At 42.1% G+C, this 20,098-nt stretch overlaps 1 protein-coding gene and 2 long non-coding RNA genes across 3 annotated transcripts; 1 reads left to right on the top strand and 2 right to left on the bottom strand.

The window, feature by feature from the left end:
* Positions 1-5,892: 5,892 nt before the first annotated feature.
* Positions 5,893-6,662, bottom strand: LOC139028896 (uncharacterized). Its single transcript, XR_011481112.1, has 3 exons — positions 6,290-6,662; positions 6,084-6,193; positions 5,893-5,988 (listed from the first exon to the last, which is right to left on the bottom strand). It is a non-coding gene; the product is annotated as an uncharacterized lncRNA (long non-coding RNA).
* Positions 6,663-7,508: 846 nt separating this feature from the next.
* LOC139028895 (uncharacterized) lies at positions 7,509-8,635 on the bottom strand. The gene is made up of 3 exons (XR_011481111.1): positions 8,566-8,635; positions 7,934-8,266; positions 7,509-7,844 (listed from the first exon to the last, which is right to left on the bottom strand). It is a non-coding gene; the product is annotated as an uncharacterized lncRNA (long non-coding RNA).
* Positions 8,636-13,081: 4,446 nt separating this feature from the next.
* Positions 13,082-19,215, top strand: LOC111973903 (nucleus accumbens-associated protein 2). Its single transcript, XM_024001351.1, has 6 exons — positions 13,082-13,166; positions 13,548-14,392; positions 14,512-14,685; positions 17,384-17,489; positions 17,688-17,785; positions 17,903-19,215. The coding sequence occupies exons 2-6, from the start codon at positions 13,597-13,599 to the stop codon at positions 18,466-18,468; spliced, it is 1,740 nt and encodes a 579-aa protein (XP_023857119.1). The 5' UTR covers positions 13,082-13,166; positions 13,548-13,596; the 3' UTR covers positions 18,469-19,215.
* Positions 19,216-20,098: the final 883 nt, after the last annotated feature.

Genomic DNA, 20,098 nt, shown 5'->3' with positions numbered 1-20,098 from the left:
TCCGTGGGACGTCCCTACCGTAACTACTACCCTTACCTAACCTTAACCCTTACATTAACTGTTGACATTTTTTACGGCAATGGTGTGACGTCAGTGTGGGGACGTCCCAGGATCCCGTTTAGACTTGAGAAGAGGTTGTTGTCCAGCAAGCAGCAAGCATTTAGGCCTACCTGCAAACAACCACAACGCTGGTGTAGTGTTCCAGAAAGCCAGCTAACTTTGATAGTCAAATTAACTCTTGATTTTCTGATTTAAGCTAAACTTGAATATGTATTGTTGTTTGACGAGTCAATTATACCATGCCAATTTCAAGTATATTTCTCGAAAATAAGTTAAGATGCTTTGGTACAAATCACTGGCTGTCTCATTGAGCCTGGAACAGCCCCAAGTAGATAGCGATTGTGTTCATCTTTACCTTATGCCCTATTCGAGTAAAAAATATTTATAGTTATGATTTTCTGTGCGTACATTTGTGTAAAAACAAATTTCATTTTGAGTAAATTGCTTTTTACTTGTGTACAATACAGTAATATTAGAAGATTGGAGAATGACAGTTGCCTGACTGTAATATTGCCTCACATTCACCCTACAGAATGTCGGATGCGATTGTCTGTCTTTTTAAAATACGTTGAAGTCAATGCAGCGTGAGTGCAGTTCAATCTATCGTCAATGTGAGATAGGCCGTGATTAGTTACTGTACAAGGAAATGCTGAAAAATAGAACGAGGTGGCGGCAATTTTATTTAAATATTTTAATTCTCAGGATCTTTAATATTGTAGCAACCTTGATAGGCACCTTACAATCTGTCACAGGTTACAATTGCCTCACCATCTCCTGGTTATTTTTTGTTTACCTTTGTTAATACTTTACAATAAGGTTAAATTTGTAAAGGGTGTTATAATTCCATTAACAGTTAATAATTTGTAAATGCATTATAAACCATTAATAAACGGTTATATCGCATTGGTCAAAATAGTGCAATAACTGGTAAGTGTTTGCCCGCCTTGTCATCTGTCCCTATCCAAATGGWCTTTGCTACCTGGAACTTGCCTGCCATGGAAGTCGTTTCTATCTACCTCTCCTCAATCCTGTAATGAAGTAGACGGAGAACAGCGGCATGCTGCTAAGCGGACAGGCTTGACTGCGAGAGATTCGGAGCAGATTGATTTAAGGAATAGTTTCGCTGCACTGGTGCCAGATCTACCTGTGCCTTCATCGCTGGGATTGCATGCGTCTGCGACGGCAGTGCTGACTCCAACTACACTGACTACGGCAGCGGCTTCATTGTCGAGTTTGGCCACTCTCTGGATCTGACCGCGCACTGCCTGCTATGGGAGGTCTGGACCTATCGCCGGGAGCAGCGAGCTTACGCTATCCTGCTTCTCGTGGGCCGGTGAAAGGTTCAACAAATTGTGTAAGGGGTAGGAATAGGAGGATTTCTCAATTCCTTTCCCTGGCCGTTGTATTGGGCAGCTCAATGGTGAGAAATGTCTCAGATCCTGAAGCAAAAATGTTGTGCTATCCAGGAGCATGAGTACAGGACAATTAGCCTATCAGAAGCTTCTAAAGCCATGACATATTTTCTGGAATTTTCCAAGCTGTTTAAAGACACAGTCAACTTAGTGTATGTAAACTTCTGACCCACTGGATTTGTGATACAGTGACTTAATTATAAGTGAAATAATCTGTCTGTAAATAACAAAAGGAATGGCAAAAAAGTCTGGCTGCAGTACCGATTGGCAAATGTACTGCAAATTGAGAAATCATGTGACTAAACTGAATTAAAAGAAGAACCTACGATATGAAACAAAGATAAATTACATAAATGATAAGATTTTTAGCACCTTAACATTTTGGCAAAATGCAAATTCATCTCCTTTCATTAAATAGATGGCTCATTCTTCACAAAACCCACTGATATTGCCAATTACTTTAATGATTTTTTCCTTTGGCAAGATTAGCAAATTTAGGCATGACATGCATAAGTATAACTGATCAAATTATGAAATTTGAATTTTGTAAATTGTTAGTGTGAAAGAAGTGGAAAAAATTGTCTGTAACAATGACAAGCCACTGGGGTCTGACAACTTGGATGGAAAGTTACTGAGGATAATAGCAGACGGTATTGCCACTCCAATTTGCCATATCTTCAATTTAAGCCTACTTGATAGTGTGTGCCCGCAGGCCTGGAGGGAAGCAAAAGTTTTTCCGCTAAGCAAGAATAGTAAAGCCCCCTTTACTGGCTCAAATAGCCGACCAATCAGCCTGTTACGAACCCTTAGTAATCTTGTGGAAAAAATTGTGTGACCAAATACAATGCTTTTTTACTGTAAACAAATTGCCAGACTTTCAGCACGCTTATAGGGAAGGACATTCAAGCACAGCACTTACAAAAATGACTAAAGATTGGCTGAGTGAAATTGATGATAAAAAGATTATGGGAGCTGTTTTGTTAGATTGCGGTGCGGCTTTTTATGTTATCGATCATAGTCTGCCAATGGAAAAACGTAGATGTTATGGCTTTACACCCCATCCTATATTGTGGATAAAGAGTTACCTGTCTAATAGAACACAGAGGGTGTTCTTTAATGGGAGCCTCTTCAACATAATCCATGTATAATCACGAATTCCCCAGGGCAGCTGTCTAGGCACACATACTTTAAAAAATCTTTACTAATGACATGCCCCTGGCCTTGAGTAAAGCCAGTGTGGCTATGCATGCGGATGACTCAACACTATACACGTCACCACAGTGAGTGAAATGACTGCAACACTCAACAAACTGCAGCAGCAGTTAGTTTCAGAATGGGTGGCAAGGAATAAGTTAGTCCTAAATATTTCCAAAACTTAAAGCATTGTTGTTGGGACAAATCATTCACTAAACCATAAACCTCAACTAAATATTGTACTAAATAATGTGGAAATTGAGCAAGTTGAGGTGAATAAACTACTTGGATTAACCCTGGATTGTTAACTGTCACGGTCAAAACATGTTGATACAACAGTAGCTAAAATGGGATAAATCTGTCCATAATAAAGCGCACTCTGCCTTTTCTCTAATGATTGCCTCGCCTGGTTCACCAACTACTTCTCTGATCGAGTTCAGTGTGTCAAATCGGAGGGTCTGTTGTCCGGGCCTCTGGCAGTCTCTATGGGGGTGCCACAGGGTTCAATTCTTGGACCGACTCTCTTCTCTGTATACATCAATGATGTCGCTCTTGCTGCTGGTGATTCTCTGATCCACCTCTACGCAGACGACACTATTCTGTATACTTCTGGCCTTCTTTTGACACTGTGTTAACAGCCCTCCAGGCGAGCTTCAATGCCATACAACTCTCCTTCCGTGGCCTCCAATTGCTCTTAAATACAAGTAAAACTAAATGCATGCTCTTCAAACGATCGCTGCCTGCACCTGCTCGCCTGTCCAACATCACTACTCTGGACTGGTCTGACTTAGAATATGTGGACAACTACAAATACCTAGGTGTCTGGTAAGACTGTAAACTCTCCTTCAGACTCACATCAAACATCTCCAATCCAAAGTCAAATCTAGAATTGGCTTCCTATTCCGCAACAAAGCATCCTTTACTCATGCTGCCAAACATACCCTTGTAAAACTGACTCCCTACCAATCCTCGACTTCGGTGATGTCATTTACAAATAGCCTCCAAAACCCTACTCAATAAATTGGATGCAGTCTATCACAGTGCCATCCGTTTTGTCACCAAAGCCCCATATACTACCCACCACTGCGACCTGTACACTCTCGTTGGCTGGCCCTCGCTTCATACTCGTCCCAAACCCACTGGTTCCAGGTCATCTACAAGACCCTGCTAGGTAAAGTCCCCCCTTATCTCAGCTCGCTGGTCACCATAGCAGCACCTACCTGTAGCACGCGCTCCAGCAGGTATATCTCTCTAGTCACCCCCAAAACCAATTCTTCCTTTGGATGCCTCTCCTTCCAGTTCTCTGCTGCCAATGACTGAACGAACTACAAAAATCTCTGAAACTGGAAACACTTATCTCCCTCACTAGCTTTAAGCACCAGCTGTCAGAGCAGCTCATAGATTACTGCACCTGTACATAGCCCATCTATAATTTAGCCCAAACAACTACCTCTTACCTACTGTATTTATTTATTTATTTATTTTGCTCCTTTGCACCCCATTATTTCTGTCTCTACTTTGCGCTTTCTTCCACTGCAAACCAACCATTCCAGTGTTTTTAGTTTTTATTTTACTTGCTTGTTTTATTCACTTCGCCTCCATGGCCTTTTATATTATTTATTTTATACATATATTTGTTTGCCTTCACCTCCCTTATCTCACCTCACTTGCTCACATTGTATATAGACTTATTTTTTTTAACTGTATTATGACTATATGTTTGTTTTACTCCATGTGTAACTATGTGTTGTTGTATGTGTTCGAACTGCTTTGCTTTATCTTGGCCAGGTCGCAATTGTAAATGAGAACGTGTTCTCAATTTGCCTACCTGGGGCCTGTTGCACAAAACTAGGATAAGGGATTAAGCCAGGATATCTTGGTGATCCTGGCTCAATTGATCCGTAATCCGGTTGCACTAAAGATGGATAGGGGCAGGAGGATATGTTATGGTATAAATTACCATGGAGATTTATTCTGTGGAGCTAGCCTGCTCCAGACCAGGCTAAATTCAGGATCTATTTAATCTCATCCCTAATGTCAGTCAGCAGTCACCACAAATGGAAACCAATAGTTATTTCACTGCTCACTATACATTGTTATCACATATAACTAGACCCACTGTTATTATTTAAACGTTTGTGATCATTAATTTCAATGATTTTGGATAAAAAATGATTTTTAGATGATGTTGCTATCATTAGATAATTTACAGTTTCCCATAGACTATAAGCTATATATAAAATGATAGAATATTAGGGCCACAGAGGGGGAAAAAACACAAGTCATAATATTTGTAACCAGTTGTTTTAAAGGAGGACAGTTGTTAAAATGACAGATGTGGGGCATTTCGTGAAATTGTACTTCAGTATGGTTTCATAAACAAAGACATGCTGATGTGCCAGAATATTAAGTATCACATTGTCATAAGTATCAAAACTGTAAAAACAATATGTAGCTTTTCTGCAGAAAGAACCAGCCTCATAAATGTATGACTTTATCCTTTTTCTTCAGTGTGGCCCTAGTACTTGTCATATAAACAAATACACATTCCATATGAAAATATAAAAACACAATGTGTTAACATTATGTTCCTTTATTGAATAAGGACAAAACAAAGCAGGTAAACCATCAGTCCTTTCGAAACTGAAGTCACAGTGACTCACAAGATGGAAAGCACAGAATCCAAGCATATTATACAAAATGATACATACACATTCAAAGGTCTGTATATAACAAACACCCTGCATGTCTGCACACTAAAATAAATGCAGGACAAATCCATACACATCAACTGAACAGACAAATGAATGGATGCAGTAGCCTCCTGCAGCCTTGTATTACACACAGTATACCGCACAAACATCATAAGAGGCCAAATTCATCAAAAAACGAACCCAAAAAAACCCAAATTCCTCTGCCACCGCAGGACATATTTAACCAAAATTGAAAGCACACATACTAACTAAAATAATTCACACATATTGGTCCCTCAGCAGCCGACCACTGTCGTCATCAGGGAAGATTGCCGGATTGTCCCAGTCCATGGCTGGTGGCACTCTGGGGGCCCTCTCCTTCCTCAGGCAGGCCACATTGTGGAGGACAGCACAAGCCACAGTAATATCACATGCCTAACAGGGCTGACCCTTAATTTGTGAAGGCAGTGAAAGCGTGCCTTCAGGAGGCAAAGGTCATTTCAACTCTGGCCCTGTCTGGCATGGCATGTTGTAGGCCTGCTGTGCTTCCTGGGGGTCTGTGAAAGGTGTCAGGAGAAAAGGCTGGCAGCCATACCCCCTGTCTCCCAGCAACACACCAGAGAATTCACCTGTCAACACAAAAATCTCATCATTACTACCTCATAAACACAGTGATATTCTTGACACAGCCATGATGGTTATAAATAGGGGTTGTGTGGCTTACCTTGTGATAGGCACTGATAGATTTCAGAGGCCCGAAAGATTCTGGAGTCATGGATTGAGCCAGGCCATTTTGCCACAACATTGCTGATCACAGTCAGCATTGCAGACCATCTGAAATCATAAGATGAGGAATATTACACCAATCAATGCACATCACTGGCAATGCAGAGTGTTCGTCAATGGACAATATCAAAAAGTTATGTTCACCTGAACATTAATGCTGTGAAAGGATTTCCTATTCACAAAATCGGCCTCATGGGCACCTGAGGGGGCTTTTATCCTTATGTGTGTGCAGTCCACTGCACCAATGACATTGGGGAAACCTGTCACACAAAGTAATGAGTATCCTACTATGTGTTAACAGTTGTCCTGTAATTTGTAGATCCTCTTACCTGCAATCCTATAGAACTCCTCTTTGATGTCACAGAGTCTTCTGTGGCCAGGGAAGGAGATGAAGACATCTGCTAATGCTTTGATAGCCAGACACACACTCCTTATTGTGCGGCAAATTGTGCCTTGTTCAGCTGTTCTGCATCCCCCACTGAGTACAGGAAGGCTCCACTAGCAAAAAAGCGCAAGCCAACAAAACCATTTGCTCCACACTCAGTGCATGGCTCCGTGCAGTGCGGTGCTTAATCCTGGGACCCAGTAGTCTGCATGATACCTGATGCCATCTGCAGAAAACCTGTATCTTTCATATAGATGGTCATCAGGAAGGCCAGTGGGTCCAACCGGTCCCTGAAGACCTTTCTCGCCTGAAGGCTCTCCTCAGCACAAGTGCTTCTTCATCCACCACATCTCGCACGAATGGGCATGCCATTGTCAGAGCAGAAAAGAAACACACAATTTTTGGGCCTTCATATAGGCTAGTGCCACACCTGGTGCTGGGGGGGTGGGCAAAAGAGGCGATGCCTTATAACGATGACTTGGTTGTACTGATTGCTGGAAAATAAAAAAAAACTTAGAAAGATGCCACCGTCCTGTGTGCTCACAATAAGAGCTCATATGTCAGGCTCACTTGACTTTACGAGAATATACCTAATTTTTATTTTGAGCTGTGTCATCTTCTTGGAGCTGGGGAGAAAGAAAAATAATAAGATTATAACATGTGTTTACAGTTTATGCAATTACAGTTTATGTACGACATTGAAGCATATCTCTCACACCTCCCTCTCAATGTTTTTTTTATTTCAAGGTCCAGGTCTCTAATTGTCCTCTTTTTATTTCGGACTCCAGTGCAAGATTTCCATCTTTTTCTTTTGTACTGATGTCTATGTCTGCCAGTTCTATTGGCGCCGCGAGTGGTTGCCATACAACTTTCTATAGCTTGTGAGCTCTGTGAACACAATACAATTAGCGCAGCTGGAATTTGGCAAGATGTGTGCTCTTTTATTAATACGCACATGTTGCCAGGCTGGTTTTCCCACTGTATAGCATCTGGGTCGTGTAAAAGAAATTAGATTTTTTGATTTTGATGAGGACTCCTCACCATTGTAGAGTAAATAGTACTTTCACAGTCTTAACATGATACCTCATGCCTTCTGGAATCCAGAGAGATGGTCTCCTCCTCATCATCGTCTCCATCATGTGCTGTTGCTGCTGCACTGGGGCCTTCACCCTATCACATTTAATCGGATTCATATTGAAGCTAGTAGACAAGACATGCCAGGCCTACAGTATGCCTTTGATGGAGTACTCACTGGATCAGCATCGTCTGGTGCTTGTGCTGGTGGCTCTAACAGGAACACAGTGCTGCCAGACACTGCAAGGCAATAGGTAAACCAAAGTCAGACAGTCCAAATTGATTCAATATGAATGTGGTTGTATCCCATGAGAGATGGAAGGACATACCTTGAATGAAGCGGGTGGCATCTTGGAGGAACCTATGCTCGTCTCTTTCCCCCCAGGGATCCCCTCTAAGACGGGCCTGCCTTTATTTAGCTCCAAGGCCATGTCCTCTGCTGGGGTAAGGTCAGCCTTTGGTGACCCACACCCCGTGCCTTGTCTGTGGGTATTCTTTTCACTGCTAAAACAGTACAGACAATGTGTGAGCAGGCACCTTCTGGGTACAATATATGCTTGTGCTTTGTTAAATATTAGTCAGGGACCATACCATTCTGCAGAATGTTCTTGTATTTGATTTTGACCTGCTGCCATGTCCGTTTTGGCCCGTTCATGTTTAATCTACACACACACAACACACACACCACACACAACACACACATTTAATGAGTCACACTGCTAAAATTACTTGGTATTTTTGTCTTGTTTTCAGTAAAAATATCAAAAAATTTATCATAGCTTTATACAGTGTGATGGAGTTACTTTTACACAATTTCACTCATACTGCAGTGCATTTCAAATAAAAATTTAACCGTTTCATAATTACAGGACAACTGCATTTTTGGAGATGTGAATTAAATATTTGAATTGTAATTGTGATGTTTCAGCGGACGGTGAGTGTGTAATTGTGCACTACTTACGCATTCAGGCGGTCTGCAATACTTTGCCACGCTTTTTCTCTTTGCTTTATCACTGGTGGCGGATGTTGCCTTTCTTCTTAATTATATCTTACCTCCTACGTATGCCTCCATGAGGATTTGTGCTTCCGACGGGGAAAAGTACGCGGCTCTAGTTGCCATGGTAAATCAGTTAATCTGTGATCTGTGGCGGGGTCTATTTGAGTGAGCCGTGAGCGCGCACCTATCCAGGATTGGTTTCACCTGGCTTAATGAATCCGTGTCTGCTCATCCTGGCTTGGTCTTTGTGCAACCAATTAAGCCTGGACGCACATGTTTTGGCTTCATTGAGCTCAGCTGAGTCATTTATCCCGGATGTCTTAATTCTACTTTTGTGCAACAGGCCCCTGGTTAAATAAATAAATAAATAAATAACAACACTATCAACAAGGCAGGTCCTACAGGCTCTAGTTTTGTCGCACCTGGACTACTGTTCAGTCGTGTGGTCAGGTGCCACAAGGAGGGACCTCGGAAAATTACAATTTGCTCAGAACAGGGCAGCATGGCTGGCCATTAAATGTACACAGAGAGGTAACATTAATGATATGCATGTAAATCTCTCATTGCTCAAAGTGGAGGAGATACTAAATCATTACTTGTTTTTCTAAGAAGTGTTGACATGCTGAATGCACCGAGGTGTCAGTTTAAACTACTAGCATATGTACACCGATGCATACCCCACAAGACATGCCACCAAAGGTCTCTTCACAATCCCCAGGCACAGACATACACAAGATAAGACACAAACTCTACACACACGTGCACATGGATGTTGTATTATACATTTGTGGTGGTGACCTGAGGGGACACACTGAATGTGTTGGGTAAGGTGTTATGAAATGTAATGTCATGTAGTACTTAAACTGTATGTAACTGTCTTATGTTGCTGCACCCCAGGAAGAGTACCTGCTGCCTTGGAAGCTAATGGGGATCCATAATAAATACAAATACAGAAACAATATTTACCTCCTGTTATTAACCATTTATAAATGCACTTACAAATGCTTATAAGTTGAACCCTTCCGTAGCATCATGCAACCTTATTTTCAGTAGCTGAATAGTTAATGTCTCCCTTTTTAGGTGTGATGCATTGTTGCTCTAACCCAGGAACTGAAGAGGTTGGTTTTCATGATGTGTCTTGACCGACCTTTGAAACCCTGATGCCCTGGCCAAATTTACATCAAGGACATTACTCAATCAACATCACATCTCTGTGATAGTCCAAGTATGGTGAATGTGCTGATGTGAAATGGTAACTAATACCTTCGGTTGGGGAAAAAATGGAGGTATCCTCTCACAACGTTGAACGTTTTGGTCTTCATACCCACCATTCATTGACTGAACATGTTTAATAAAGTGTTGAATCTTCTCACATGTATGTAGTGATGTGTACCAAATACTGCCTATGAGTACTGTATGTCTAAGCTCTGAGTGTACCTTATTTTAAAGTGACAGACCTACAAACATAAAGGAGTTACCAAAATGTATATACACTACCGGTCAAAAATGTTAGAACACATACTCATTCCAGGGTTATTCTTTATTTGAACTATTTTCTACATTGTAGAATAACAGTGAAGACATCAAAACTGTGAAATAACACATGGAATCATGTAGTAAACAAAAAAGTGTTAAACAAATCAAAATAGATTTTATATTTCAGATTCTTTAAAGTAGCTACCCTTTGCCTTGATGAAAGCTTTGCACTCTTGGCGTTCTCTGAACCAGCTTCACCTGGAATGCTTTTCCAACAGTCTTGAATGAGTTCCCACATATGCTGAGCACTTGTTGGCTGCTTTTCCTTCACTCTGCTGTCCGACTCATCCCAAACCACCTATCTGATGCAACACTCCATCACTCTCCTTCCTGGTAAAATAGCCCTTACACAGCCTGGAGGTGTGTTGGGTCATTATCCTGTTGAAAAACAAATGATAGTCCCACCAAGCCCAAACCAGATGGGATGGTGTATCGCTGAAGAATGCTGTAGTAGCCATGCTGGTTAAGTGTGCCTTGAATTCTAAATAAATCACAGACAGTGTCACCAGCAAAGCACCCCCACACCATAACACCTCCTCCATGCTTTATGGTCAGAAATACACATGCAGAGATCATCCGTTCACCCACACCGCGTCTCACAAAGACATGGGGGTTGGAATCAAAAATCTCCAATTTGGACTCCAGATCAAAGGACACATTTCCACCTGCAATTTCTGAGTCTGGTAACTCTAATGAACTTATCCTCTGCAGCAGAGTTAACTCTGGTTCTTCCATTCCTGTGGCGGTCCTCATGTGAGCCAGTTTCATCATAGTGCTTGATGGTTTTTGTGACTGCACTTGAAGAAACTTTTCAGATTGACTGACCTTCATGTCTTAAAGTAATGAAGGACTGTCGTTTCTCTTTGCTTATTTGAGCTGTTCTTGCCCTAATATGGACTTCGTCTTTTACCAAATAGGGCTATCTTCTGTATATCACCCCATACCTTGTCACAACACAACTGATTGGCTCAAACGCATAAAGAAGGAACAGACATTCCACAAATTAACTTTTAAGAAGGCACACCTGTTAATTGAAATATCTATTTGTGGTTAATATTTCCTAGCTAGTGCTAGCAAACGTTAGCTAGCTGAGCAGCATGCTAAATTATACAGCAGAAGTTCTGTATTCAAAAGTGAAACAAATTACATAGAGAATTTCTCCTGTGTGAAAATGGGTATCTAGTGCACGTTTATTTAGCGCAATCTCTTCTCTCTGGTCTTTGCACACTTCTCATAACCTCGTCCATCATGATTCTTCACGACGCACTGTCACATGATGTCAGTGTCATCAACATTCTGGGCACGTTCCAGGTCTTCTTTATTTCAAGCTTGTTTCACAGGGAATTTTTACAGAAACCCGCAAACCACACCAATAATATGACTTGAGATCTTGAGATAAAGAGTTCATTCCTGGAATAAATAAGTGTACCAATGTATCATCAGGGTTTCAGATGTAAGACACATCATGGGAGTTGACCATTGGTCTGAAACCAACCATTTCTGTTCCTGGAACAGAGCAACAATGCATCACACCCAAAGTGAGAAAATAACTATTGTTTAACTGTGCAACCATTGGAAAAAAGTTTGCATGATACAGTACATAAGCATTCAATATTATACGCATTTGTAAGTGCATTTATAAATGGTTAATAGTTGGAGGTAAATAGTGGCTCACTATTTGGCAAGCACTGACTGGCTGTTTTTACCAATTTGTTATAACCCATTTATTAATGGCTGATAAGGCATTTACAAATGATTAATTAACAGTAAATGACATAATTACAAACCCTTTGCCCTTTACAAATGGAACCTTATTGTAAAGTGTTACCCTTTCTTGTTTATGTGCAATCAAGATTGTTATTAGCTCATTGTGAAGCTATGGGGATCTCCGGTTGTGACCACTGTTAGAAATCTGGCGCTGACACGCAATAGCACTTTACAATTGCCCCACCATGTTTAAAACTATGATGTCGGTGTTGTATCCATAGCTCCAAATGAATCTAAAAGCGGTTACATTTCCTTAGCTCTATTAATTTACAGTGGCAGGGGCAGGCTGTTGAAATTACAGATTGTGCCTTTTAATATATCAAAATCCTTTTACCTCTCTAGCCTATGTTTGGAGGGGTGTCAATTCATTAGAAAAATACATATTATTGTTAATCAGTCCACTACTAACATCACATCTGCAGATAATCATTAGATTATCACTGCAGTACAAATCCTACATTAATGCTGGCTAGATAATCAGAAGCTGAGATTCAAAATCAAGTTTTCATGCCCTTCCTCATTCTTTAATTGCAAGAATATCCTTTTCAATATAGTCTTTAGACAATAATCCTAGCAGTATCGGATATTACCCACTTATCCTCCATAACCTATGAGTTATCCTTGCCATATTATAAGAAATAACAGGCACATCCAGCTCTTTCTTTAATCACAGACGAGTAGTCATTTGTGTGCAGTGCCCTGTGTGTCTGGCTCCTAGTTGGCACATAGACGCAGTATGCACACTATGTACTCAGCATGCCAAGTTGGGACAGGCACTGCATTGCAGCGCTGTGCATTTGCCCAAGTCTTGGCACACAGGCTGTCTGATCACACAGTGTAGATCATCTACTGTAAAGAACATAAGTCGACAGTATTATACCATAGTGTGCGTGACAACCCGTATGCCGGAGCTCTTTATCTGTCTTCTGTATTTTAGACGGTCTCAGTAACAATCAATCTTCCGTCTTATTAATCTCTGAAACAGATGAGGTATGTAATACATGTCTCCATTTCCCAGCTCTATAGTACACAGTCACCCTCTGCAGGGCAGTTATCCGCATTAGCTCTCTCTATGTCCTTAAATGACTCCTCCTCTCCGTCTCACACCCTCCCTTCCTCTGTCTGTGTCTATAGCCTACCCCCCTTTCCCTGTGACACATACGCTAGACGTTGCATTGATTGTGCATAGAGAACCTCACCCTCTTCTACCACCTCAGTCTCGAATGGAGAAGGAGAGAATTGGAGTGCTTCTGTTCTTTCTGGTGGGCAACCTTATATTTTATCTGAATGTATGTTTGACTTGTTTAGAGAGGACTGTGCAGTACAGGTTAGAGACTGTTTGTAATAGGAGGATGAGTGTTGGCTGACTTTCTGTGCAGGTAACAGTTAGTACAGTCTATTGAATACCTGAAAGCATATGCAGAGCAGTTCAAAACTTGTATCTCATTCCTCTGTATTAACAATCATGAATATAAGTTCTGGAAAATAAATGTTAGCTTACTGACATGTTTTGTTGGAAATAGTTGCAAAGATACTGTGAACTCTTACTCTTTTTTAAATAGCATATTAATATGCATGTTGTATTGTCTGAATCTGGATAACTTTTTTCTCCATCTCCTCTTTCTATCTGTCTTTGTCGGCAGATGCCCTTTCAGCCGGTCCTGTCTCCAGTGAAGACCTTCTCTCATCATAATGTCCCAGCTCCTGCATGTGGAGATCCCCAACTTTGGCAGCTCTGTGCTGGAGAGTCTGAACGAGCAGCGCCTGCAGGGCCAGTACTGTGATGTGGCCGTCATGGTCAACGGCCAGTCCTTTAAGGCCCACCGCGCCGTGCTGGCCGCCAGCAGCCTCTACTTCAGAGACCTGTTCAGCGGCAGCTCTCAGGGCATGTTTGAACTACCCTCCTCGGTCACCCCGTCCTGCTTCCAGCAGATCCTTTCCTTCTGCTACACGGGCAGGCTGACCATGGCTGCCAGCGAACAGCTCGTGCTCATGTACACGGCCGGCTACCTCCAGATCCAGAACATTGTGGAGCGCAGGATGAATCTCATGCTAAAGGCCAACTCTCCACACTGCGATTCCCAGACGGCCACCACCGAGGATCTGGGCTTCGAACCGTCAAGCCCCAACTACAGCCATCCGGCCCTGTTGCCAGGCGACACACTAATGGCCACTTGTAGGATTAAGCAGGAAAGATGTGAGTCCCCAATGAGTGAGGAGCACACAGCAAAGGGCCTCAAGGGCTACGCCACGAGGAGCAGTGCTCAATGTTACATGAGGGCAGGAGGGAGTGGTATTGTACCCGGAGTACAGTCGTACCCTATGGCCTCTGGGGAGCGCTCTAGCCCAGGGGCCTCCAGCCTCCCAGCCACTGACAGCCCCACTTCCCACCCCAACGAGGAGGAGTTTGAAGAGGAGTTCTACGGCAGCAGCAATACAAACGGGGTTTATGGGCAGAATTATGGGCACCCAACCAACTCCTACAGCAGTAAATGATCCATCCTCTGTGTTACTTTTTAGAAGCACCAGTAGTTCTCATTTGAACACAACTTCAGCTTTACAATACACTGTCTGGTATTGAAATTCTGCCTCCACTTGTTCCCCCAGTGCAGGATAAGTTGGACGTGTTGTCCCTACCTCTGGCCACTGAGAGGCGCTGTGTGCTGATCGGCAGGGACACGATGGCGCTGCCACCCAGTCTCATCAGCCAGATTGGCTACCGCTGCCACCCCACCCTGTACACAGAAGGGGATCCCGGGGAGAAGGTGGAGCTGGTGGGAGGTAAGACATAAGCAGTGACACCTGATATAGGCCACTCTATAATATGTATGTCTATGGTGCATCTCAGCTCGCCTCAAGCACTGACTCAATTAACACTAGAACCGCTGGGCTTTTCAGCCTTTAAGTACCCGCTAGAGAACATTGCTGGGCATCCCCTTTAGCGTCCGCATCAGATGAATATCAACCTGCAAGGTGTGCAAACATAGGTGTGCATAGGTATGCAAACATAAGCACCAACTCTTGAAAATATATTGTAAAGGATAAATTGCATAAAGAAATACTCATAGAAATATATCCATGTAAAAATATAACAATAGTTATTTGTTTAGATAGTGTGAAGGATATGTTTTGTATAATCCTACAAAGTCCTACTGAAAAAACGTATAGCCTATTTTAATTTATTTTATAATAAAACATTAGTGTAATACATTTGATACATTTTATTTCTAGATTTGATTAGTAATAGAGTTATAATAAGTATTACAGTCCAGTTACAGCTTCTTTTGACAAAGTAGAAACAAAAAATCCAGCTGTGCAGGTGAAATTATTTGCTGTATTCCTAAACAAAAGCCCCAGTGCATGAATAATTGTAAAGGATGAATTGCGTGAAGAAATATTTGTGGAAGTATATATATGACTAGATATAAAAACAACAGTTTTTTGTTTGGATAGAGTCAAGGATATGTTTTGTATAATTCTACAAAGTCCTAGTGAAAAATGTAGGCATACAGCCTATTTTCGTTTCCCTTACAATAAAAACATTAGTGCAATATATTTGAGCAACTTTATTTGTAGATTAGATTAGTAATAGTTAAAGTAAGTATTACAGTCCAGTTACAGCTTCTCTGACAAAGTAAAAAACAAAAATATATAATAATATAACCAGTCAGGTGCTCAGGTGAAGTGATTTGATGTATTCCTAAATAGAACCACCAGTGCATGAACAATTGTAAAGGATGAATTACAAAGAAATATTTGTGGAAATATATCAATGACAAGATATAAAAAAAAACATCATTTGACATTGTCCTCTTTTTCCCGAGTGGGAGCTATGGTGCGTAGGGAAGAGGGAGAGCAGGACGCACTGCTGCCTCGGCGGCTGTAGCTGCTTTCTTGGCGTTCATGTGGTTCTCACGAAGCTCACATGCCAGATCCATGATGAAGTCTCTGCTGACTATCTTGTCAAGGCATTGCTTGTACAACACGTGCGCATTGATAGCAGCCACGTCGATCACGTTGTAGGACACTGCAACAGGCCAGCGGCAAGTACCTCCTTTTACAGAGTACAGTCTTGCCATCTGGACGAGTGCATCCACACCAAGCTATTGCATAAAACCAAATAGAATAGAAAAGGTTTGAATTTTGTATAATAAAACTAATAGTAATATCAATAATATTAACGTAATACAATATAATGAAAGGAGAAAATATTTGTTGCATGGCAGATGGAAAGGCAGAGCTACATACCTTTGTGCGATTGTAGTCTGTCACTGTCTCCGATTTCTTCTTCTGGTAACTGCTGATGGCAACAGTGGGATGCATGGTGCTGAGGATTGCAAACACTCTTATTTATTTTACATCTGTACACTGTGAGTGTTGCTTTTCCACTCTCCATCACTGATGTGGAGTAAAGCTCCGCTGGTATGTTGTTTTGTGCAGAGGGCGGAAGCTCCAGTCTCTGTTTGTTCACTGTTCCGAGCAGGCTAGTTTTCTTTGCCAGACTCCTGTCTCACTGTGGCAGGTTGGATCACCGTCTCAGTTGGCCCTGTTCTAGTTTTGCTGCGGCGAGGCTCAGGCATCAGAGGCAGAGTCTCGAATCAGAGGAATAATCTTCATCAGAAACGTTGATTTCAAGCTCAATATCCGATCCTCCATCCGATTCCAGCTCATCTAAATTCTACAGAATATGCAATGCTGTCAGTGTGTCCATTCGTTTGGTTCGGCTTGCCATTGTGAACTACACACATTGTATGTTGTTCTCAGTTTCTGATTTGACTCTCTGAGGGGAGATTATACAATTTCCAGGCTTTCATAATAAAATAATTAGACCTCCCACAATTCTTTATCATCATTACACTATTGTTCTAAATTCAAACCCCTTCTCCCTCGTCATTCAGATCATTAAAATTCAATCACCCTCTTCACCTTCCTCCTCATCATTCAGTTCATTCAAATTCAGTTGTGAAGTGACATGCACAATTATCAGTTTCTATCTGGTTTCTATCACCCATTCATCCATTGACAACACTCATTCAGTGAGGAGAGAGGTCCATTAGAGCCTCTGTACCAACACCCTTCGGCACATTTCTCTTGGCCCCTTAAGTTAGAAAAAAAAAATGAAAAAACAACAACAGGTTAACAGCCTCTAAATACCTTTCTGTTTGTGATTTAAAAATTCTGACAACTGAGCAATGTAAAACATAAATATTTAGGAAAAGTCAGGGAAGGAGCAGGACGCTGCTATTCTTTGGGGGGGCAGATATTTTTTATTTACAAAATCAAACGTCAGTGGCCATTGGTTGTTGTAGTGTTAAAGACCTAAGCCCTCACATGCAGACAGTATATTTTCTTCTTTACAACTGTATCATACAATACAGAGACGTTATCATGGACATAGAGATCATTAGGGAGGCCCGCCATTTTATTGTTTTCATCATGGATGTGAACGTGAGTAGCATTGCTCTATCCTTTTCCCCAGGTTCTGGTGTATATATGACTCGTGGCCAGTTGATGAACTGTCATTTGTGTGCTGGCATTAAGCACAAAGTGCTGCTGCGTCGGCTGCTCGCCACCTTCTTTGACAGGTTAGACTGTTAAATTCTACAGTGCATTTGTAACTATATTGCCGTAGCCAGATTCTGGACCTAGGCAGTAGGCTACTAGCTCTTTATAAAGCATATTTAGTAATTTTAGACAGAGAAAATGAGAGAGGAGGTAGAGAAAATGATAGAAAGGAGAAAGGGAAAGCCCTATGGATAATGATTATGCTATTGTGTACATAGAAACACACTGGCCAATAGCTGTGGAACTGGAATTCGCTCCTCCACCAATGATCCCAGTCGAAAACCGTTGGACAACCGAGTCCTAAACACTGTCAAACGTAGGTGCCCTTCTGTTTTCTCAGGTGTTAAACTCCATACTGTATTAATTTGGCTCAACACTATATGTAAAGTTGACAATATGCATTTCTTTCAGTGTTCTTTCCTCTCTTTTGCAGTCTACTGTCAGAACTTTGCACCTAATTTCAAAGAGAGTGAGATGAACGTGATTGCAGCCGACATGTGCACAAACGCACGGCGTGTGCGAAAGCGCTGGCTGCCCAAGATCCAGTCCATGCTCCCGGAGACCAAGGAGAGCAGCAGAAGCTCCTGCAAGGGGCAGTCCAGGGCCTGTGCGTCATCCCAGACAAGTGTGCTGTCGTCGGCCTTGCCCTTTGAAATGGACTTCAGACACCTGACGTCGTCCTACCTGACCCTAGAACAGCAGCTCTACGCCGAGAGCCGCAAAGAGACTCTCCTACCTCACCTGCAGTTTGTGGGATCCACCAGGTCAGAGGAGGGGGCTGCAGCAGCAGAGCTGGCTGAGTCCGAGACAGAGCATGGGCCTGAGCGAGGAGAACGAGGAGCCCAGGCAGGCCAAGGAACTGAACGCCTCTCTGAGTGCTTGGAGAGAGCAGCTGAGGTCCCCTCCCTCAGCACACAGGGTAAGGCTGGGGCCGGGGGCTCCCCCTCCTCCAAACACACAGGACAGCAGGAGGACAAGTTGCTAGGAGATGACCAGTGAGCTCCTAACATCCCTCTTCTCAACCAATCTATATATGTCTATGTATGTGTATTTAAGCTTTGGCTACTCTACTGCATGTAACATCGCAGAAATTGCAGTTCAGACATGCACTTAAAAGAAATCTGATGAAAAATGAAATGCAGTATAATAATTCCCTGAAGAAGAAGAGAAGAATGCTACTACTGTGGCACCTGATGGACTCGCTGATAGATAAGGTGGGTGAACAGACATGGGGCGAATGAGGAAAACCGTTGAGTTTTTAGTTGTCGTCTGTAGTTTGTACTCTTGTAAAGCCTACAAGACCAGAGGTCTAGGGTTGGCTTTTATGTGCATTTACCCTCTACTACACCACTGGTCATAATGTGCGGCTCACTACTTCTACCAAAAGTTCGGTACCACTTTATTTTACAGTACAGAAATTACCTGGTATTTTACATAGAAATTGCATTGTAAAATGGTAATTAAACAATTCTAATAACCTATAACCTACATTTGTTTATTTCAGGCTCAATGCAAGTAGCACCACAGCACCATTTGGTACCAAGTAGTTAACAATAGTTTAAAGGTCTTTGAAGTAAGTAGCAGAAAGTACCMATTAATACCTCACAATTTCCTAGAAAATACCAAGTCATTTCTGTTCCTTAAAATAATGTGCTACCAACGCTTCTTCATTGATTTCTGTTTTCTAATTGTTCTGCTTCCACCTAATTACCTCTGATGTGACATTATGTTCATCTATATAATCAACTGTTGGCACTGAATAAGACAAACATTACCAATAACAACATGGGGAGGCCACACAATATTGCTTCTATATTCCTTTATTTTAATCAGCTTCAAACTGTCGGTCCACTGAGATGCATTGAAGGTATAGCCCCAGTGAGATTGATCTGTTCTTTACCTTATATCCAGTACTGTTTTGATATTACTGATTGGAATATGTTGAAAGATTCATCCACCCAGGACTCATCCATCAACATTGAGGAATATACACATCAATCACAGGCTTCATTAGGAAATGTGTTGATATTGTTCCCACAATAGCAATCCGGACATGCCCCAACTAAAAACCCTGGATCAACAGAGATATCCGTACCATGCTCAGAGCCCATACTGCAGCATTCAATGTCAGCAGAACGGACCCTGATGACTCGGTGGGGCGCGATGCGTACAAGGCAAGCAGTTACGAGCTCCTCAAATCCATTAGTGACGCAAAAAGACATTACAGACTCAAACTTTAATTGATGTTTGACAACTTAGACTCGCGACACGTGGCAAGGACTACAGACTATCACGGACTACAAAGGCAAATCTAGCTCTGTGATGCCCACCGAAGCCTCCCTCCCAGATGAGCTTAACACATGCTATGGTCGCTTCGAGGCAAACAATACCGAGCAATCCAGGAAGACACTCGCTGCTCTGGACAACCAAGTGCTTTCACTCTGAGGCTGACGTGAAGAAAACTCTCAAAAGAGTGAAAACTCACAAAATCGCCAGACCAGTTGGCATCCCTGGCCGCATTCTCAGAGTGTGTGCTGACCAGCTGGTGAGCGTCTTCTCAGACATCTTCAACCTGTCCCTGGCTGTAGTCCTCACCTGCTTCAAGGAGACTACCATTGTCCCAGTGCTC

This window comes from Salvelinus sp. IW2-2015, linkage group LG15 (assembly GCF_002910315.2).
Source record: "Salvelinus sp. IW2-2015 linkage group LG15, ASM291031v2, whole genome shotgun sequence".
Lineage (NCBI taxonomy): Eukaryota > Metazoa > Chordata > Actinopteri > Salmoniformes > Salmonidae > Salvelinus > Salvelinus sp. IW2-2015.
This window is presented reverse-complemented; position numbering and strand designations above follow the sequence as displayed.

Bases quoted from the DNA above. Each gene is read 5' to 3' on its own strand.
- LOC111973903 (XM_024001351.1), top strand. From the start codon at position 13,597: ATGTCCCAGCTCCTGCATGTGGAGATCCCCAACTTTGGCAGCTCTGTG. The intron at 17,490-17,687 runs GTTAGACTGTTA...TTGTGTACATAG, and splicing joins CTCGCCACCTTCTTTGACAG to AAACACACTGGCCAATAGCT. The intron at 17,786-17,902 runs GTAGGTGCCCTT...TCTCTTTTGCAG, and splicing joins AGTCCTAAACACTGTCAAAC to TCTACTGTCAGAACTTTGCA.